Source organism: Siphateles boraxobius, unplaced genomic scaffold, assembly GCF_051911475.1.
Source record: "Siphateles boraxobius isolate OS27281-9 unplaced genomic scaffold, OSU_SipBor_1 1, whole genome shotgun sequence".
Lineage (NCBI taxonomy): Eukaryota > Metazoa > Chordata > Actinopteri > Cypriniformes > Leuciscidae > Siphateles > Siphateles boraxobius.
In genome coordinates this window covers 2,946,584-2,969,070 of record NW_027508699.1, presented here as the reverse complement: position 1 = coordinate 2,969,070, position 22,487 = coordinate 2,946,584, and the positions used below count along the sequence as shown (strand labels likewise).

General features: G+C 41.7%; 1 protein-coding gene and 1 long non-coding RNA gene across 3 annotated transcripts in view; both read right to left on the bottom strand.

Moving 5' to 3' along the window:
- Positions 1-6,572: 6,572 nt before the first annotated feature.
- On the bottom strand, positions 6,573-15,293 carry LOC143749251 (uncharacterized). Its single transcript, XR_013206907.1, has 2 exons — positions 15,162-15,293; positions 6,573-6,959 (listed from the first exon to the last, which is right to left on the bottom strand). It is a non-coding gene; the product is annotated as an uncharacterized LOC143749251 (long non-coding RNA).
- Positions 15,294-21,439: 6,146 nt separating this feature from the next.
- LOC143751567 (uncharacterized) overlaps positions 21,440-22,487 on the bottom strand; it is a 66,067-nt gene continuing 65,019 nt past the window's right edge. Inside the window, exons 2-3 of one of the 2 annotated variants that reach the window (XM_077244332.1) lie at positions 22,418-22,459; positions 21,440-22,310 (exon numbers count right to left, since the gene is read on the bottom strand). In XM_077244332.1, the coding sequence (XP_077100447.1) occupies positions 21,574-22,305 (732 nt within the window). In that variant the 5' untranslated portion in view covers positions 22,306-22,310; positions 22,418-22,459 and the 3' untranslated portion in view covers positions 21,440-21,573. The remainder of the gene's footprint in view (positions 22,311-22,417; positions 22,460-22,487) is intronic. The other variant, XM_077244259.1, reaches the window with a different exon arrangement.

The window sequence follows — 22,487 nt, the reverse complement described above, 5'->3', positions numbered from 1 at the left end:
AGTCATCCTCATTTATATAGCGCTTTTAACAATCTAGATTGTTTCAAAGCAGCTTTACAGAGATAAAAATATAATTTAAGGTAACAGAGATTGGTTTGGTTTTATAGTGGTTCTTGAAAAAAGTTTTTTCCAGCTAAAGTTAGTTTTGATTGATTCACTTCCGTTTAAATCATCATTTTTTATTAAATTAGAGGCCGCTAAGACGACACGTTCTCTCTAAACAGACTTTAAACGTGAACCTGTGATAGACGCTGATGGCGTTCACATGCGCATTAAGAATTGATTCTATAGTTATGTGCGTTTGAATATATGTGCGCAGGTTTGTAATTCCTTACAAACCATGCCTAAACAAACTACTTGTCTTGTGTAGAATTTTATTGTATCTTATCACTTTGGGTAGGTACGCGAACCGAAAAATTCCACAACGCTTTATCTGTAGAGTGGTATAGGGATCCTCCATAGGGAGAGGCTAGTTGGCACTTCAGCACTGCATTGTCATCAGGTCCAGGCGAAAGTCCTTCGTCAGATCTGGAAACGGCCTGGATCCGGCAGGCTGCGGGAAAAACCTCAGGATAAACAAGGACACTAAAATTAGCGTACAAGCCATTCTTCTTATGATGTAACGAGTACATCAAGGGAAGTGTTCCCAGTTCCGGCTGACCTAATCTACACTCAAAAAAATTATGTGTTGGCTTTACTTAACTTTTTTATGTAAACAGGTTCCACTGGTTCCACATAACTGGGTTTCGTTAAACAAACATAATTTGTTCATGTAACTTCAACATCAAGGAAGTCATTTTAAGCGATCCAATGAAAGTCTGAGCTGAGTGTTAAATGAACACTGAAGCAGTGTTAAAGTTAATGAGATAATTAAGTGAATAATTGAGCGATGATGGAGAATTATTGAAGACACCTGATGTTAACAAGCAGAATCACTGAAGGAGAAAACCGGAATTTCAGGTCACCATTATGGAGATGATTGTTTGTTTTAGTTGGTCTCTTGACCCACACATTGTTAACTTTATATTTTGTCTGGCTGCTGTATCTGAGTTATAATAGCCAGATCAAATAGAACATGTGATCTGTAGATGTTGGTTGTGTTTTAACATAATCATTATATCACAATCATTTGACGTGATTCACTGAACTCATACGGAAGCCAAATTCTGAGAGTTAAGTTTACCTTATGGATTATTGCAGCACTGCTATTGTAGAGTGTACCCTTTTTTTAGCCTTTTCTAAGAAATCCAAATGATCAGATCAAATAAAAAACTTTAAAAAACTTTCTTATGCAGGCTCACAGAAACATCAATATTTAGCGTATGAATCTCAGCAATGGTGACAAACAGATCACCTCTGAACATAAGCTCATTATTTATTCATGTAGCAATGCATGATGGGAGCCATGAATGAGTTTTGATTGGTGGCACCCAGAATGCACTGCAACATGCTTTATAATTGTCACCACTGTTGAGATTCACAGGCTGAATCTTGATGTCTGTGTGTGCCTGAATTAACTAATTTTTTTTTAAAAGTTCCTTTTTTTTATTGATTTAATCATTTGGATTCCATTGAAAAGGCTAAAAATGGTATGTTCTACAACAGTAGTGTTGCTATAATCCATGTGGTAAACTTAACTCAGAATTTAGTTCTATATGAGTTCAGTAATTCAGGTCAAATGATTGTGATACAATGATTATGTTAAATAAACAACCAAGATCATCAAATCACCTTTTCTATTTGTTCATCTGGCTGTTAATACTCATGTACAGCAGCCAAACGTAATCTGAAGTAAATAATGTGGGGGTCAAGAGGCCAACTAAAACAAACACTCATCTCCACAATGGTGACATAATGGTGAAATTCCGGTTTTCTCCTTCAGTGATTCTGCTTGTTAACATCAGGTGTCTTCAATAATGCTCAATCATCACTCAATAATTCACTTAATTATCTCATTAACTTCAACACTGCTTCAGTGTTCATTTAACACTCAGCTCAGAGTTTCATTGGATCGCTTAAAATGACTTCCATGATGTTGAAGTTACATCAACAAATTAAGTTTGTTTAACGAAACCCAGTTATGTGGAACCAGTGGAACCTGTTTACATAAAAAAGTTAAGTAAAGCCAACACATCATTTTTTTGAGTGTAAGCAGCCTAATATTGAATTATAGAAGTCTATAGAGTGTTATGTGAATGCTAGGTCAAAGAGATGTATTTTTAGTCTAGCTTTCAACTGACAGACTGTGTCTGCTTCCCGGACAATGTTAGGAAGATTGTTCCAAAGTTTTGGTGCTAAATAGGAAAAGGATCTACCGCCAGCAGTCGATTTAGATATTCTAGGTATTATCAACTGGCCAGAACTTTGAGATCGCAATAGACCTGAAGGACTATAATGCGTTAAGAGCTCGCTCAAGTACTGGGGAGCTAAACCATTTAGTGCTTTGTAAGTAATCAGCAATATTTTTAAATTTATACGATGTTTAACAGGGAGCCAATGCAGTGTTGACAGAACCGAGCTAATATGGTCGTACTTCCTGGTTCTGGTAAGAACTCTAGCGGCTGCGTTTTGAACTAGCTGTAGTTTGTTTATTAAGCGTGCAGGGCAACCACCCAGTAGAGCATTACAATAATCTAGCCTTGATGTCATGAACGCATGAACTAGTTGTTCCGCATTTGTCAATGAGAGCATATGACGTACTTTAGATATATTTTTAAGAAGGAAAAATTCGGTTTTACAGACACTAGACACATGACTTTCAAATGAAAGATTGGTATCAAAGAGCACACCCAGGTTTGCACAGTAATACCATGGTCAGTAAACCATTACCATGGCCAGTAAACCATAACCACTGGTCCACTGTGTTTTATCAAGGGCATGGTCAATGCAGCTAGCTATCAGGAGATTTTGGAGCACTTCATGCTTCCATCTGCTGAAAAGCTTTATGGAGATGAAGATTTCATTTTTCAGCACGACCTGGCACCTGCTCACAGTGGCAAAACCACTGGTAAATGTTTTACTGACCATGGTATTACTGTGCTCAATTGGTCTGCCAACTCTCCTGACCTGAACCCCATAGAGAATCTGTGGGATCTTGTGAAGAGAAAGTTGAGAGACGCAAGACCCAACACTCCGGATGAGCTTAAGGCCGCTATTGAAGCATCCTGGGCCTCCATAACACCTTAGCAGTGCCACAGGCTGATTGCCTCCATGCCACGCCGCATTGAAGCAGTCATTTCTGCAAAAGGATTCCTGACCAAGTATTGAGTGCATAACTGAACATAATTATTTGAAGGTTGACTTTTTTTGTATTAAAAAAACAATTATTTTATTGGTCGGATGAAATATGCTATTTTTTTGAGATAGGAATTTTGGGTTTTCATGAGCTGTATGCCAAAATCATCAGTATTAAAACAATAAAAGACCTGAAATATTTCAGTTGGTGTGCAATGAATCTAAAATATATGAAAGTTTAATTTTTATCATTACATTATGGAAAATAATGAACTTTATCACAATATGCAAATTTTTTGAGAAGGACCTGTATTCTCTTAATGTCTGATGGTAATAGCTGTGCTGGGCAGGTATTCATCCAGCTGCTTAGAGGTCTCTTGGACGTTGTCTTTCATAATGTCAAAGTAGTCGTCCTTCTCCTCCTCCTCCTCCTCCTCCTCCTCCTCCTCCTCCTCCTCCTCCTGCTGCTCTGACTGTTTAGACTGCACTGGCTCCTGCTCCAACTGAGTCTTGATGTAGTTCATGCCTGCCGATTGGACCAGATAAAGGAAAGAAAGAAAAGACTAGTGTATGTATCTCCATAACCAGATATGACCATTAGGGTGACTAGACTATGGTCATTTTGCTCCTCAGAAACTATACAGTTTTATGCATTGGGGCACCCCCGAAAACCCACATTTGTCAGCCATCAAACCTGACCGACCTGGAGATATTTTGTAAGGAGCAATGGTTTAAAATAGTTGCAGTCAGACATCAGGGACTTAGCTGTGGTTAGTGGTAAAATTTACAGGCTGTTATTTCAGGAAAAGCGGGCTCCACTAAATGAAGTTTTATGTAACAAAGTTCGGGAGGAGCATGTTCAGGTAATCATCCAATCAGCACAAGAAGAAGCCAGTATAAATAAAGCCTTCCCTTACCTCCTGTCTCATGACTAATTTCTCAGCATCTGAATCCGCCTTCGTGCAGTCATGTCCGAGATAGAGCTCTTCCCCTCCGACGATGAATCTTTCATCACGGAGTCATCTCCACCGCAAAATGCAGATCCAGCGACTTTTCCTTCTCCAGCAGCCAACGACAACATTGAGCCTCCATCCTTAACCAGGGGACATCGGCCCTCCAGATCCCCTTCGCATACTCCAAGACGCCGTAGACTCCCCTCTCCACCGCCAGCGAGGAACTCATCATCTACATCATCGTCTTCCTCCGCGCCTTCCCACCTTCCAGGTCCCCCAAACATCCCTCCCATAGGGAAGTGGACAGTTAAGGGGCTAAGACAAGCCCTAATTAATTCTGACGCAAATTTCTCCCGCAGGATGAGAAAAGCAGAATTATTTAATTTATATGTCACCTAACAATCTTCTCACCTTTCTGTTTCAGCTCCAGTTCCTTCGGCTCGAACGAGCAAGGCTCGCAGGGCCCTGTTCGCTCGTCCCGCAGTACCTCCTTCCTCACTTGCAACGCCGGGCCCCGCCCCCGCGCCACGGCGTCACAGACCATCCGCTAGCCTGGGCCGCGCCCCGGAACCAGTCACGGAAGGGCGCCAACCTTCTTCAGGTCAACTCCCCTCCTCAGCCCCTCCCTTCCCAAAATGCTATCTGCGCTAACCTTCAGTCCGCCTTAGCAGAGTCTGGAGTAGTAAAAAAGCTAATTAAAAAAGATATTGAATCTGGTTTCATGATGAATCTGGTTTCGAGGCCCCCCGTTCGACAAATTTCGCATCAGCCCTATAGGCCTGATGCGAAATCATAACCATGATTAAATCATAACCATGATTAAAATAGCTGGAAGAGGTGCATGGCTCGCAAAAGTAGATATCTCCTCTGCTTTTAAAGTAATGCCAATCCACCCGATTCATGGCACTTATTCGTTGTAAACTGGCAGAAAAAGTATTATTTCGCCATGCGCTTAACTTTCGGCCCAAAAATCTTTGACACTCTCGCTGAAGCCATATGTTGGATCCTTTCCAATAATTATGTAATTCCTCATCTTCTCCATCTGCTCGACGATTTCCTAATAATTTCACCTCACGACACCATCTCCGAGTCTCACCTCCACATAGTGAAAAAAGTTTTCGCCAGCTTGGGATTCCGTTAGCCCAGGAGAAAACATCGGGTCCAACTACATCCATCGAGTTCTTAGGCATCAATCTGGACTCAGCAAAATACCAGGCCTCACTGCCTAAGGAAAAAATCGATCGCATCATTTTAATCGCATCCAATTTTACAGACAGCACAGATTGTTCAAAACGCGAACTTCTCTCGCTGCTGGGCCACCTAAATTATGCGATGCACATTATACAAGGTGGACACATTATAGGTGCACTAATTATACACGCATTAGTTGACAATGTATCGACACTGGACAGCAAACACAAGGGGATTAAATAGGAAGAAACTAATGAGGGGAACAGGTGACAGACTAGGTAATGACAAGACGAGGATAACAAGGGGGCGGGGTATCTAACGAGACAACACAAGCGCATGGCCTGTTGTTTGGGCAATGTGCTTGTGTGGCCCTTGTACACAAAACATGGATTAGCCATGATCCTGCCACAAGACTAGGAAAATCAAGAACATGATTGCAGAATCATGACAACTATAGTATTGGAAGCTCAATTAAACATTTAAATAAAATTTGTAATCCTACATTTCCCCCTTTGAGAGTTCTAAATAACTCTCACAAAATACAAATTTAAACACTTAAACGTTCATTCTTGTAACTTGTGAATGTTACAGGCACATAACGCACGTTCTGTGTTTGCTTTTCTGCAATTGCATGCTGACACAGAAACAAACATGCAATTTTAGGGTCCGTGAAGTTCTTAAGTAATAGGCTTTTCTGTTTGGAACTGTCATTTCTCTGTGAGGGGTGTGAGTCATTTGTTGAATGAAACACTTGATACTGTGGACGCATAGATAGTACGCTAGTAGAAGAAACAACAGCAGAATTGCTATTTCCTTTATTCATATCCACAGTTTACCTAACAAGTTTCCGAACCATGAAGAATTATCTTCAGTCATCTGATGTAATTTTGCTGAAAGATCAAGAATGTCTTGTTGGATTTTGTTCAAGTTCTCTGTTGGATCCATTAACCTGGTGCCGCATTCAGGTCCGATGATGGTGCAGATTCCTCCTTGCGTTGCTAGAATGCAATCCAAGGCCACTCTGTTCTGTAAGATCATTATCTTGTGCGAAGCGAGAGTGTCTGTGATGTTACTGGTACGACAATCTTGATCATGTTGATGGATGACTGAAGGTTTCGTATGTGAGTCTCTGCGTTGTGTATTTTTTTCTTTCGTGATAGTTGGTTCGGCAGTGGGTCTAGTCGTTTTCTTGAGGTTTTCTTGTGGCTTCATACGCAGATGACGAGGTCGGTGCGTATGGGTCCCGGGACAGTCATCAGTGGTATCTGCACAGAGTAAGAAAGAAAACAAAAGACAGTAGAGCAGTATTTGTTCAAACACTAGGATTGTGAACTTTTTCTGAGTCTGCTAGACAGTGGAGCAGTATTTGTTCAAACACTAGGGTTGTAAACTTTTCTGAGTCTGCTATTGTTGTTCCCTCTTTCCCTATTTCTTAAACCATTTGACACCTAAGGAACAGTAAGGTAAGGATGGACTAGGATAGGGCCTATGAGGGAAGTCTTCACCCCAGGGTCAACCTTGAAGCCTGTTGCATTCGGTTCTTCCCGGGGCTCCTCACTGGTTCCATGTCCTAACCTATCCCTGTAGGTGGGGGAACAACTTTACAGTGTGTACAATGAGTCCAGGTTTTTCTTCCCTGACACAATACTGCAGCTGTTGTAATCAACATCACTTGATGTGGCCCATGCCACTTAGGTTCTAATGGCTTGTTTCTGAATGACTTTATCATGACCCATTGACCTGGGATGATTGTGTGTCCACCTTCTGGTGGAGTCTGCCAACATGACTCAACTCTCTCTCTGGCACTCTGTACCGCCTTTGTTAGGTTTTCACAGTAAGCAATCAGGGCATCTGAGGCAATGTGTACATCAGCATTTCTAAGATCCATCACACCTGGCATCTGCATGGGGCGTCCAGTAATAATCTCATGAGGGCTCAGTCCTACTGTTCTGTTGGGGTTCTGTTGGGGTCTGGTGATGCTCTCATACTACACAGTACTGCTGGCAGCGCTTCCACCCATGGTACTCCTTCCTGATGCATTTTGCTTAGTCTGGTTTTGATTGTTCTGTTCGATCGTTCAACCTGTCCTGATGCTTGTGGCCTGTATGGGCAGTGAAGATTCCACTTATTCTTCATAATTCTAGACACTTCCTTGACTACCTGTCCTGTGAAGTGTGTACCTTGATCTGAGTCAATGCAATCTGGTAATCCCCATCTGGGAATGAAATCAGTGACAAGACATTTAGCAGTATGTGCACCTGTAGCACGCCCTGTTGGATAAGCTTCAACCCATCTTGAGAACTTATCTATTACTACCAAAACATCAGTTTTTCCCTTACAACGAGGCAATGATATGTAATCAACTTGCAGGTGACGAAATGGTCCTGGTGGGGCTGGGGTATGTGCTGCTGGTGTAGTGGGCACTGGTACATCATTATTTTTCTGACATGTAACACACCTCTTGGCTGTTTCTGTGGCTACATTTTGGATTCCACCACTGATTTGAGAACCTGTGATTCATCGTTGCTGGACCACTGTGAACCAAATTGTGTATTTGTTGAGCCAAATATGGCAACAGTGATTTGGGAGCGACATACTTTCCCCCTTTGCTCCAGTAACTGGATGAATCCACTGTGGCTCCTTTGTCTAACCATGTTCATGCTTCATACAGAGGAATGTCTTTGTACACTTCAATTATTGATTCAGGAGGCATAATTGTCTTCTGTGCTGCACTACCTGAACACACTTGTACAGTTGCATAGAAACAAGCCTGTTTAGCTGCTATATCAGCAAGAGCATTACCTTTAGCTTCCATAGTATTAGTTGTGAGATGTGCTTTCACTTTGATCACTGCTAATTTCTTTGGAAGTTTCATGGAAAACATTAGATCTTTCACTAATTCAGCATAATTAAAGGGGGATCCAGCAGAAGTTAGAAACTGTCTGGTTTGCCAAATGACACCAAAATCATGAATTACCCCAATATCTGGAATCTGTGTAGATATTAGCAACTGATCCTGAAGCTAGCGTGCATGCTCTTGTTAGGGCTGCTAGTTCTGCAGCTTGAGCTGAAAAATGATCTGGAAGACGTCCTGAAGCTAACACTTCCGTGGTGGACGTTACTACATAACCTGCTCGTCTGTTACCTTCAATTACTTGAGCTGAACCATCAACAAACAACTCAAATTCTGAATTCTCTATGGGAGTTTCTTTTACTTCACTCGTAGGTGTTTATGTAAGCGTAACACAATCGTTGTTTGCACAGTCATTTCTCCTTCATCCTCTAACAAATTCTCAGTCATTGCAGACATCATACATGAGGATGGGTTCGTGACTGGTGCACACTGTAAAACAATGTTCGGAGCTGTGGGGGTGTCACACTCTCAGAACCCACAACATCCCTCACTGGCCACCAGAGGGCACCATCACCCGAGTATTGACTTTACTCACACACCTGCCACCACTGATCACTCACGCACCTCAACTTAACCACACGCCACTCATCACCACCAACTTAATCGTCTCACATCGGTAACTGAGGAATTGGTGAAAGCCATTCAAACCATGCAAAACCCCGCTCCCAACCCTTCTCCACAGCAAATACCACAACCAGCTCCCCGTGCCACCGAAGCCCAATCCTCCACGAGCGCGCACCCTCGCCTCGCACTTCCCGAGAGGTTTGATGGGGACCCAGGGAAATGCAAAGGCTTTATCCTGCAATGCACACTCATCATTGCCCAGCAACCCATGCTCTATCCCACCGAAACCAGTAAGATCGCCTTTGTTTGTACTCTATTAACCGGAAGAGCACTGGACTGGATTACGGCAGTATGGCGAGCGGATGGTACAGCTTTTCCCACCTTCGAAACATTCCTTCAACAGTTTCGAGAGGTTTTTGAACATTCTAAAGAGGGCAAAGGAGCAGGCGACCGACTTCTTGAACTCACCCAGGGTCGTTCCACGGCCGCCGAATATGCGCTCACTTTCAGAACCCTCATGGCGCAGACGGATTGGACCAATGATTCATTAAAGGTGATGTTCTGAAGAGGATTGAGTCATGAATTACAAGCTGAATTAGCCTGCCACGAGTAGGGGAGAGAACTGGATCAGTTTATTCATCTGGCTATCCAGATCGACAACCTCATCCGATCTCGCCATGTGAATCATCGTCCTGTATTTACCTCACGCCCTGTGGTTCCTCCCAGACTCTCTACCCACGCATCCGCTGACCACGTCGAACCCTTGCAGATAAACACCTCTCGCTTAACTCTGGAAGAAAAGGAACGGCGGAGGTGTCAAAACCTTTGTTTGTATTGTGGCGAGGTGGGTCATTTCCGCATCAACTGTCCCATACGTCCTCCACTGAGAAATCTACGACCGGTGAGTTTCCCTGCTGAAACCCCTAACCCTGACTCTTGCATATCTGTGTCTCTTATACTAACAGTGAATGAGCATCAAATTAACACCCATGCCTTGATTGACTCCGGCGCTGCCGGAAACTTTATGTCACAAGACTTTGTTCAACGAAACAACATTGCTCTAACCCGTTGTTACTCTTGTCTCACAGTCGAGGCCATCGATGGAAGACCACTAGGCTCAGGTCGAGTAACCCATATCACCCATCACATCCACATGCGGACCGGAGCTCTTCACACTGAAACCATTCAGTTCTTCGTTCTTCAAACTTCTTACACACCAGTCATTCTGGGTCTACCCTGGCTCCGCAAGCACGATCCACACATTCAGTGGGGAACCGGTCAAATCATCCACTGGAGTAAATCCTGCTGCTCCACCTGTCTCACCTCTGTGACTCCTCTACCCATTCGAAACATCACTGTTCCCCAGGAGGGGACTGACTCAGTTCACCTTCCAACCGAGTACCACGACCTAGCCGTAGCCTTCAGTAAGGTGTAGGCCTCCAAACTTCCCCCGCACCGCAACAACGACTGTGCCATCGATCTGGTTCCAGGCTCCACACCTCCCAAAGGCCGTATCTTCCCTCTCTCCCAACCTGAGACTGAGGCCATGAGAAAATATATCGAGGAAGACCTCGCAAAGGGCTTCATCCGACCCTCAACATCTCCAGCATCAGCTGGCTTTTTCTTTGTCAAAAAAAGGACGGCGGTCTCCGACGTTGTATTGATTATCGGGCTCTCAATGATCAGACCATCAAATTCCACTCGTGCCTTAAATCAGTTGAAACAACTCTTCACGTCTGCTCCTATCTTGCACCATCCCAACCCCAACCTACTCTTCGTGGTGGAAGTGGATGCGTCGAGTACTGGCCTGGGCGCAGTATTGTCCCAACGGCAGGGGTCTCCACCCAAACTATACCCCTGTGCCTTCTACTCAAGAAAACTCAACGCCGCTGAGAGGAATTATGACGTAGGAGATCGCGAACTTCTGGCCATCAGGGCCGCCTTCAAGGAATGGCGACACTGGCTAGAAGGAGCCGCTACTCCCTTCACCGTACTCCCCGATCACAAGAACCTAGAATACCTCCGCACCGCCAAAAGGTTAAACCCCCGACAAGCCCCCTGGTCCCTCTTCTTCACCCCTTTTTCAATTCACGGTCACCTACCGTCCAGGGTCTAAGAACACTAAGGCCGATGCCCTGTCTCGACTGTACGACCCAGAACCAGCCACCAAAGCTCCTGAAACTATCCTGGGCCCCGACCTCGTCGTTGGTCCCTTCCAGTGGGATCTTGAGACCGAGCTGGAGCAGGCCAACGCTCAAACGGAGGTTCCCATAGCCTGTCCACCTCACAGAATCTTTGTCCCCGAGACACTTCGTAACCAGGTCCTGGAGCATGTTCACGCTCTTCCCAGTTCTGGTCATCCAGGGGTTACAGTCACCATTCAACTCCTCCAGAACCGCTACTGGTGGCAAACCTTAACCCAAGACACCACCAGGTTTATCCAACGCTGCCAGGTCTGCAACACCCAGAAATCATCTCGTCTGTTACCTGCCGGTTTACTCAATCCGCTGCCCTTACCTCAACGTCCCTGGTCCCACATAGCAATTGACTTCATTACGGACTTACCCGCCTCCAACGGCCATACTACCATCCTCACCGTGGTGGACAGATTCTCCAAAGCCTGGCGCCTCATTCCCTTAAACCAAGCTTCCCACCTCACTACAAACGGCAGAACATCTCTGCAACTGGGTATTCAGGTTGTATGGTCTACCTGAGGATATTATCTCCGACAGAGGACCTCAGTTCACTTCCCGAGTCTGGTCGGCCTTCTTCAAGGCTCTTCAAGTCAACGTGAGCCTCACGTCCGGATACCACCCCCAAGCCAACGGCCAGGTAGAACGTCTCAATCAAGATATCATCAGGTTCCTCCGGACCTACTGTCATCATCACCAAGAGGATTGGTGTCGATACTTAATCTGGGCGGAATACGCCCAGAACTCCTTACAAAAGCACTCCACGGGCTTGACTCCTTTCCAGTGCATCCTGGGTTTCCAACCCCCTCTATACCCTTGGTCTGGGGAACCCACAAACGTTCCCGCCGTAGACGACTGGTTACGACGCAGTGTGGAGACATGGGACCAAGCGCACACACACCTCCAGCGTGCAGTCCGCCGCTTCAAGAGACAGGCTGACCACCGCCGTCGAGCCGGTCCAGAGTACCAACCAGGACAATGGGTGTGGCTGTCCACTCGAGACCTTCGTCTTCAACTCCCCTGCAAAAAACTCAGTCCAAGGTACGTTGGTCCTTTCAAGATTCTTCGACAAATCACTCCAGTATCCTACCGCCTGGCCCTGCCTAATCATTTTCGTATTGCTCCCACTTTCCATGTTTCACTCCTCAAACCCGCTGCCGACCCCACTGAGGGAGGAGAGGATCGACCCCAGGAACCGAATCCTCCATCCATCTTGGTAGAGGGCGAGGAGGCTTATCGAGTACACCAACTTCTGGACTCGAGGCGCCGGGGCAGGTTGCTCCAATACCTAGTCGACTGGGAGGGATTCGGTCCAGAGGAACGTTCCTGGGTCAATGCCACGGACATTCTGGACCCCACTCTCACCGCTGAGTTTCATCACAATCATCCAAGCAAACCTGCTCCTCGACCCCGTGGTAGACCTCGACGCCGTCAACATCCTCGCGCCAGGAGTCGCTCGCAGGGGGGGGGGGGGGGGCTCTGTCACACTCTCAGAACCCACAACATCCCTCACTGGCCACCAGAGGGCACCATCACCCGAGTATTGACTTTACTCACACACCTGCCACCACTGATCATTCACGCACCTGCACCCTGTTATCTACCTGCATATAAGCCCCATTCACTTCTCAAACAGTGCGAAGTCCCGTTTCCTCTGTGAACATTCTGAGCGTTTATCCCTTTATCTCTGCCTGCCTGTGTTTGACCTCCGCTGATCTGATTATCCCGTTGTCTGCCGCCTGTCTCTCGACCCCCTGCTTCGTCCCTGGATTCTCTTCTGCTCGCTGCCAGCCCTGACCCCTCGCCTGGATTTGATAAATGTGAGCCTAATCCTCGTTGTTGATCTTGCTAGTGTCTGACCCTTTTCCTGCTTACTACTCTTCTTAATAAAACGTTGCAAATGGACCTGACTGCCTCCGGTGATTCCTCACAGGGGGTAGTTAACCAATTTCCCCAATGGGAGGAGGTGACAGAAGTTTATTTTGCTTCATTCATCAGTGTGGACCTTGCATGAAGGCATTTTACATTTACAGTCTGACCTAACACCATTACTGATGAAGGGCCTGTGCTGTAGCATAACATTTAAGGCTGTGAGTTTACTTAACCAGTGTTCCCCAAAGGAAGGGTGAGACCGTCACTTTCTTTTTGTTCTATTAAACAAAAATAAGTCTTTCATCTTTGTTGTAAGTTACTGGGGAAATTAAGCACTCACAGCCCAAATGGTTAACACATCAACCAGCTTCCCCAGTTTAATGATGAGGGGAGGGGCTGTTTCAGAGTAGCAAGCAGACTGAGTAGGAGCTGAGTAACATTGTTAACTTGTTTAAAGTTCTTTTTGTGTTTCCTACACTCTTTTCCCCAATGTCCATGTATACCACAGTAATAACAACTGCTGCCCTCTCTCTTAGGACATTTGCGTTTCTGTTGATTCTCTGTGTTGACCTTAAAGGATGCTGCTGCAATTTTTACTCTTGCTTTGACATCAGAATCTCTTTCCCAAGTAGCTAATCTGTCTAGGTTACTTTGCAGGGTTCTAGTGGACCATGTGACTTCTAAGAAAGGCAATGCATTTCTATGTTCTAACAACAGACCATCAAACCATGTGCGAATTAGGGGGCCATTATTATCTAGCACCTTCTCTGAAGTGTCAGCTATACCACTGTATGCTGCAGCTGACTGACAAAATCTTTCAGTGTACTCACTAACATTCTCATGTTTCTTCTGTACACAACTAGTGATCTTTGACCAGTCCATGTTCGGTCCAACAATGTTCTTTAATGCTTTCAGAACTCCCTCTCTCAATTCATCTTTTCTTTCATGTTGTAGTTTAGAAGTAACAGCAGACTCAAAACTGTTGAATTCAGATTCAGTTAGAATTTGTGACATCAGCTGTGTGACTTCTGCCAACGACATGTCGTAAAGACGCATTTTACTGATAAATGCCATTCTAAATTCAGAAAAATCTGTGCGTACTGAGGGTAGACTCTGGGATAGTTTCTCTATATCCTTTGGTCTTAGCACTTTGTCAAAAGTTTGGATTTGGACAACAGAAGAGTTGGGAGGAACACTTTCCGTCTCCTCGCTTACGTGTGATCTTTCTCTAGCCCCGCACACATTGACTGAATTTACATGCTTATCAGTTACTGATGGGATGTCTACATCTGTTTCAAAGAATGCTTGTAAGTCAGGATAAGTTTCATCTGACTGTTGGTCTTCTGAGTCACATTTGGTTGAGGCCTTGTTATGGCCCACCTTAGTGTGCAATTGTTTGTTCTGTTCTTTTAATTTAGTGCAATGGATAAGCTAAATTCCATGTGACTGAAAATAATGCCTTATATGTTTCTCTTCCTGATACATGCACTCAACACCTTCTTGCATTCTTCAATAGACCATACTTTTTCTGGGTGAATACCAAATTTCTTTCTCAAATCCAATCTGACTGACTCAGTCACCATGGAGTCCATCTGCTCCCCTAACAATGACCTGAACTCACTGTCTGTCCATAAAGGAGTAGCAAGACCACCTTTTTCTGTTGTGGGGATTAGTCTAGCATTCCTTCTAAACATTGTTGTGAGTTTTCTTTGTTGCCAATTGTCTTTAGTGTCAAACAGACACTAAAACTTCTCTGATCCACAGAGGGTACACTTGTTAACACAGATTACTGTTGTTAATGCTAACCTTCTCTGCCTAAAGCAAAGGATACACATATTACTAGCAATTTACGCTAAAATCTTCCCTGCCTGAAAAAAACCCACTTCTTCACTTTTGCCACTTCCCTGGCAAAGCAGAGGATAAACAATATTAACATGTATGTTAATCTTCCCTGCCTGAAAACAGAGGGTACAATATATTAGCACTTGATGCTAATCTTCCCTAACTTTATAGAGGATAAAACCCTTCCCTGGCAAAGCAGAGGATAAACAATATTAACATGTACATTAATCTTCCTTGCCTGAAAAACAGAGGATACATTTCATCTCTAAAAGCAACTTTAGAGGATAACTTTAGTTAACAAACCCTACAGCTGTCTGTTAACTTCTCTGATGGCGCAGAGGATAAACAAATTTTTTTTTACTGTTTTTTCAACGGTTCTCTGAATGGAGTGAAACTCACCAAATTTTTGTTGTATAGAAAGATTCCGCCTGGAAATCTTGGTTCAGCTTGAAGTTTTCAATCTGGAGGAAGCTGGAAAGATTCAGTCTGGCAATCTTTGTTTAGCTGGATGTTTCAAAATTCAGTCTGGAAAAGTTCATTCTTTGTTGAGTTTCAGTTTCTCCATCCGGGTCACGGCACCATCTGTTGTAAACCTTCTTCTGAAGTGTAGAAAAACTCAGAAGCGAAAACCAGGAGACTTAGGGGTATCTTTTAAGCAGGATTCTTTATTTGCTGTAGTCTACTTCGTCCAAAATCTTACCCAAGTCAAGTCTAACTCAATAGCTAAACACAGTGTTTTATACCTTTCAAGGGGGAGGGATTTTTACATAGAGATAGAGATCAGCATGACAGTGTAACTCAGAGCCTCTGAAAATAACGTAGGTCAATAAAAGCCTGTTCTCTGAGGCCCTGTCCACACGGAGACGCATTTAGCTGTATACGTAAAAAAATTTATCGGATGGGCATTTCATCCAGACGGATCCGGCATTTTGGGAGACTGAAACCGCTATTTTTTGAAACCGGGTCCCAGGGTGGATAAATCTGAAAACGACACCCTTGCGGTTTTGTGTGTACGGCCAATCCGTATATTTTGTGAAACGATGATGTCATCACCCCACGTGTCGACTAGTCAGACACGCTAAATCAGTAGGGTAACAGCAACAACAACTGCGACTACTTGCTTGAGTTCATGCTTCAGAAGCTACTGAGCCTCTTTTATTTCTTTATTTATTATTTAGGCCTACTTTAATGTATTTTTATTTTATTTCTTTATTTTACTTTATTTATTTATATTTCTTTCTTATGCTATGATGCTTGTATTTTGTCTGATTAAGACATTTCGTATTTTGTTAGGATGGGCATTTCAAGCAAAAATAATATTCGACGATCGCTGGGAATTATTTTATTTTTATTCAAAAAACGCACCTCTGCCCCTTCATGCTCACCGGTAACAAGGCGTTCGCTCCGACATTAAATTTCTCTGTACTGTAGGCCTACATGTTCTAGCCATTAAAGAAAAGTTAGTTTCATATTTATGTTTAAATATTATGTTATTTTTTTCCATTTCATATATGTTGATTATATGAAAAGTGAACAGCGTGAGAAGCCCAATCATTAGATGCGCAATATCGAGACACATCATTTTGACCACTTCATTAAGTTTTGTTTTGTATAAAGCCTTTCTTTAAAGTGAATTTCGTTTTGTATAAATTGAATCTTAATTTTAATCAATGTTTCATCAACCAATTTCCTGGATTTAATAAATAAGAAGCAAATATAGCAGACAATAGCCTTTAATCAGGACATGGAGGCGCCGACGCGATATAACTTGCATCGCACGTGAACTGGAGCTTGTCTCATAAATGAACCGAAACTCAGAAATATTTCCAAGCTTGAAATGTCTACTTTTAAACAAAACAATTAAAAACGAAAAGAAACAGACAACTTTAATAATCCATATGAAGTGTGCATTTCTCTCTATAGGCACCTTCACAATACTGCGAAGGTGGCGAGTCAGCATCGTCAGAGAAATCACTAGTTTATTAATAAACAATTAAAATGTCTCCTTGCTATATTTGACACATTCATAATGATTAGGCTATTTGCCGGTACTTTGTGGCAAGCTTTATGCTTTAGCAAATATTGTGACTCATCCCTATTTTGTACCAGGCCATTTATGGTTTTTCATATTGTTCAATAAAGTTCTTGGTAAAAAAGAAAAGAAGCTACTGTGCTTAATATTACATACTGTATAGTGTTGTATACAGCGCGAAAGGTTTATGCGCAAGACTTCTTCTCTGTTTTTAGTGTATCCTCGGTTTGAGTCGGTTTCAGTGGTTTTGTGTGAACGCAGATATTTCTTGAGACGGCGCCGTGTTTACGGAATTTTTTTTTAGAACGAGGAAAAAAAAGATTGGATAGGGAAAGCTCTGGCTTCGTGTGGACTTGGCCTGAGATTCCTCCGACCTGAGAAAACAAAGTAGGTCAATAAAAGCCTGTTCTCGGAGATTCCTCAGACCTGCATTATCAAAGAGAAACAAAGCCCAGCTGTTCTTGAGTCATCATCTATGCCTAATAATGGGAAAAAAGTGCGCAACTTTCTCAGTTAAAATACTATAGTATTGGAAGCTCAATTAAACATTTAAATACAATTTGTAATCCTACACAGTGCATTGTAGTCTCCCTGAAGAAAAATTCGATTCATTCATTGCTATAGTAGAGGAAGAATTTTCTAAACTAGTTAAATCATGTAAATCGACAACATGTATGTTAGACCCTATACCGACTAAGCTACTGAAAGAGATGCTTCCAGAGGTCATAGATCCTCTTCTTAATATCTTTAATTTATCTTGGTCATTAGGATACATACCAAAAACTGGTATGTATCCTAAAACTGGCTATTATTAAACCGCTTGTTAAAAATACGCAACTTGATCCTACAGAATTAGTCAATTACAGGCCGATCTCAAATCTACCTTTTATGTCAAAGATACTAGAAAACGCAGTATCTGCACAACTATGTTCCTTTTTTAGAAAGAAATGATATCTGCGAGAATTTTCAATCAGGATTTAGACCATACCATAGTCTAAAACAGCAGATATTAAGTCTAAAAACAGCTCTCATTACAGTCACAAATAATTTGCTCTTATCATCCGATCGTGGTTGTATCTCTCTATTAGTGATACTTGCTCTTAGTGCTGCATTTGACACTATCGACCACAACATTCTTTTAAATAGACTCGAAAATTATGTTGGTATTAGTGGAATTGCACTAGCATGGTTTCAGTTTATCAGTTATCAGTTTGTACAGTAAATGAAGAGATGTCTTAGCGATCAAAAGTTCAGTATGGTGTACCACAAGGCTCAGTACTAGGACCATTGCTGTTCACTCTGTACATGCTACCCTTAGGAGATATCATAAGGAAGCATGGCATAAGTTTCCACTGTTATGCTGATGATACTCAGCTCTATATTTCTTCTCGACCTGACGAAACTTACCAATTCAAAAAGTTAACGGAATGCATAGCAGATATAAAAAACTGGATGACTAGCAATTTCCTACTACTTAATTCTGAAAAAACAGAGATTCTAATTAATGTAAAAAAACTTCCTCATGCAATAACCTAGAAAACTGTCTAACACTTGATGGCTGCTCTATCAAGTCCTCGTCGTCGGTTAGGAACCTGGGTGTGCTCTTTGATACCAATCTTTCATTTAAAAGTCATGTGTCTAGTATCTGTAAAACCGATTTTTTTCTTAAAAAAATGAATATATGTATATATATATATATATATATATATATATATATATATAACTTTTTGAATTGTCAAGTTTCATCAAGGCGTGAAGAAATATAGAGCTGAGTATCATCAGCATAACAGTGAAAATTAATGCCATGCTTCCTAATGATATCTCTTAAAGGAGCTGTATGTAAGAAATTTATTTCAATTAATCATAAAATGGCCCTGATATGTCACTAGACATTAAGAAATCATGTTCATTTCAAATACTTATATCACTGACAACAGTAGTCCGGCCAGGATATTGTTACTTACAAAGTGAAGTTGCAGCCCTCAACTGATGTTGATGTTGTCATGTTGTGTTTTGGTCTGATGCGCCACCCTCCACCTATCTACCAATCACGAAGTCAGTAGTGTTGCGGCATCCGGTTGCCAGCTCTGCTCTAGTTACCACAGCTGCAGCTACAAACGTGTCGGAATCTGATATAAAAAATGTCTAACATTGCGTAACCAAAAAAAAAAACTCGTTATGAATCCGAAATACTTCGTGACAAAGTCCGAAATAAAACAAGGATCTGTATAGGAGATGCCTTTGAAAGATGGAGACGACTGAAAACGGAGACGAATTTGAAGACAGACGCCAACGTTGCTAATTTTCTCCTGGACAGGCAAGATTCATCTATGTTTTGCTAACTTATACTTATATATTCATATACAAATATTCATGACAGTCGAACAAAGTTGTGCACGTTCGTACAAAGTAACAATAATGCATCACAATACACATAGACTCAGGTTTAGTTATGTCTTTGAACTATTATAGTACTCAACTCCACCCATGTCCCGCCTTTTTGCCCATTTTCATTTATCCGGGAGTGACGCGCTTCCAAGATGGCGATGGCCGACTCCACCCACTTTAGGCTTAAAAAACACTGTTCAGAAACCTACGGGTGACGTCACGGACACTACGTCCATATTTTTGTTTTTTACAGTCAATGGTTATACCATAAACTGACTAATCTACTAAAAGAGATGCTACCAGAAGTTATAAATCCTATTCTTAATATTATTTATTCATCATTGTCATTAGGATACGTACCAAAAACTTCTAAGCTGCCTGATATTAAACCTCTTATTTAAAAAACACAACTTGATCCAACAAAATTAATTAAATTACAGACCAATCTCGAATCTACCTTTTCTGTCAAAAAATACTAGAAAAGGCAGTATCCTCACAACTATGTTCCTTTTTTAGAAAGAAATGGTATCTGCAAGGATTTAGAATCAGGATTTAGACAGTATTATTGTACTGAGAATCAGGGGGTGTAGTACGAAATTTTGGGCCCTGGGTACAAACCATCTAGCTGGGGGGGGGGGGGGGGGGGGGGGGGCGGAGACGGACTTTTGACTTGAGCTCGGCGTCTTTCTAAGGGCCCCCCCCTGCCTCGGCCCCTGGGTACCACGCCCCTGCTGAGACTGCTCTCATTACAGTTACAAATGATTTGCTCTTATCATCCTATCGTGGTTGTATCTCTCTATTCATGTTACTGGATCTTAGTGCTGCATTTGATAATACAGACCACAATATTCTCTTGAACAGACTCAAAATTTAAATTGGCATTAGTGGAATTGCATTGGCATGGTTCAAATCATACTCATCTGAGGTTACCAATTTTTAGCAGTTAGCTAAGAGGCGTCATAACGATCACAAATTCAATATGGAGTACCGCAACACTCATTAATAGGACCATTGCTGTTCACCCTGTTTGTGTCCAACTAGTAAATAGTAAAAAAAAAAAAAAAAGTCAATACAGCCCAAATTGAAAAAGGGGTAGCCCAAATTACCCAAATTGCATTTTCTCCCAGCATTTTGTTGGTGATAGCATAAAGAATAAAATAACCGTATAATTATATATTTATTCCAAACATTTAAACCCTCAAACCATTGTAGCAAATTAGCTCTATGAAATATTAATAATCATTCGTAACTTGTTATAATCGATTATGAATATTTGTATCAGTTAATCGGGTTAACTTGATGTAGCTACATTAACATTACAACCAATTACTCAGTTCATTCTGTGAACCCTCAATATTGGTTATTAATTAATTAATAGAAATGTACATTTCCGGGACATGAGAAATGTTTTCTTACTAAGTACTACTAAGAGCAAGTAGTTAAGATCGATATGCTCAAAATTATGCCATAGCAACCGTCTAGATTACTTTTGTAGCTGGCTCATAAAATTGAAGCAACTTTTGAAAATAAACTAATCCGGAAGGAAAGTATGTCTAGTTACTTTTGCGGTTCTATGGGGAAATAAAACCACACTAGAACAAATGAAAAAAAAATTAATAGCTGAATTCTATTATGATTAAAAATCATAAAAAGACTTAAAGAAGTGAGTAAAACAGCAGAATGACCTGGTATTGGGAATAATCAATAGCACTTATGATCAACCATTAGATTTGCTTTGGACATCATTCTATAGTTGGTCACAGCTGCTGCATGTTCAAGACCACACAATCTGTCTGTCCTTCCATAAAGTTTAGTCAACGTGCCATTGAAAGTTCCCAATAACTATGATAATTCTTCTCTAGCTAAACAATTTACATGTAATTAATTCTAGATTTAATGTACAAAGTAACTGCAAATTTAGCTGAACAGCATTCAGTAAGGAATGCACCTGAAAAGTGCAGGTGAAATTAGATGAGAAGAATTAAAGTTAAGGGAAGAGAAAGTGAGAATTCAGAAACCAGAAATGGGGTTAAAGGAAAATGGTTTAGATCACTTCACTCTGCATACACACAAGCTGTATTTCATTTCATTTCATTTTTAAAGAAAAGGCATGATCATAAATTATTTTGCATTTTATATATAACTGCCCTGAACAAATCAGCAGATGGGCTGAATAAAAATGCACTCTCTGATAGTAGGTGACACTAGAACAGCAGAAAGAGCGCTGTTACCCCTGGCAGAACTGCACTTATGAACATACTGTATTACAAATTTTATTCAGCATTATACAGAGGTATGAAGAAAAGAAAACACCACTGAAACTTTTCTGAAGACAGTCAATTACCACATTTATATAAAACACCGCCTTCCAAACAATAATAATAAATTGCTTTATAATTGTACTGACATTCCATTTAATTTTGGACAATGCTTCTTTTGGTGAATCCGTGCAACTTTGGAATGGCCGAATCTCTTGCCACATTGATGGCATTGATACGGCTTCTCTCCAGTGTGAATTCTCTCATGTCCTTGCAGGGCTCCTAACTGTTTGAAACTCTTTTCACAGTATGAACACTTGTAAGGTTTTTCTCCAGTGTGGATCCTTTGGTGCACTTTTAACTGAGTGGCTGTAGTAAAAGCTTTACCACAATCAGAGCATAAATACTCTTTCACACCAGAGTGTATTTTCTGATGGTCTTTAAATTGACCCAGCCATGAAAACGCCTTTCCACAAACAGAACACAAGTAAGGCTTATCTTTTGTGTGAACTTTCATGTGGTCCTTTAGGTCTGATTCCTTAACAAATTTCTTATCGCACTTATCACAATCAAATGGCTTTTCTCCAGAGTGAATGAGCTTATGAACTCTGAGACTGTTTGACCATTTGAAACTCTTTCCACACTGATCACATGTGAACGGCTTCTCTTCAGAGTGAATTTGCATGTGAATTTTAAGGTTTTTATAGCTCTTTCCACATTGAGGGCAGGTAAAAGATGTTTTGGCTTTTGCTCTTTGAGGTAGTTCTTGTCCTTTTTTTTCTCCAGTTCGGGCATCATGAAGATCCTGAATCTGATGTTTATTCTCCATTTCATTCAATTCTTCACTTTCCTCTTGCACTTTCATTGAGTCTAAAATGAAAATATAATATAATTTAGATGTGATTTTCAAATATCACACCTATTTGTTCTTGGCTTATTAACTATGCTTTTTAATGCTTTAACAATGTCTTTAATACCTTTATCTTTCACAACACCCTTGATCCTACAATTCTGTTAATCTGACAGAAAATTAGTTACATTCATGTT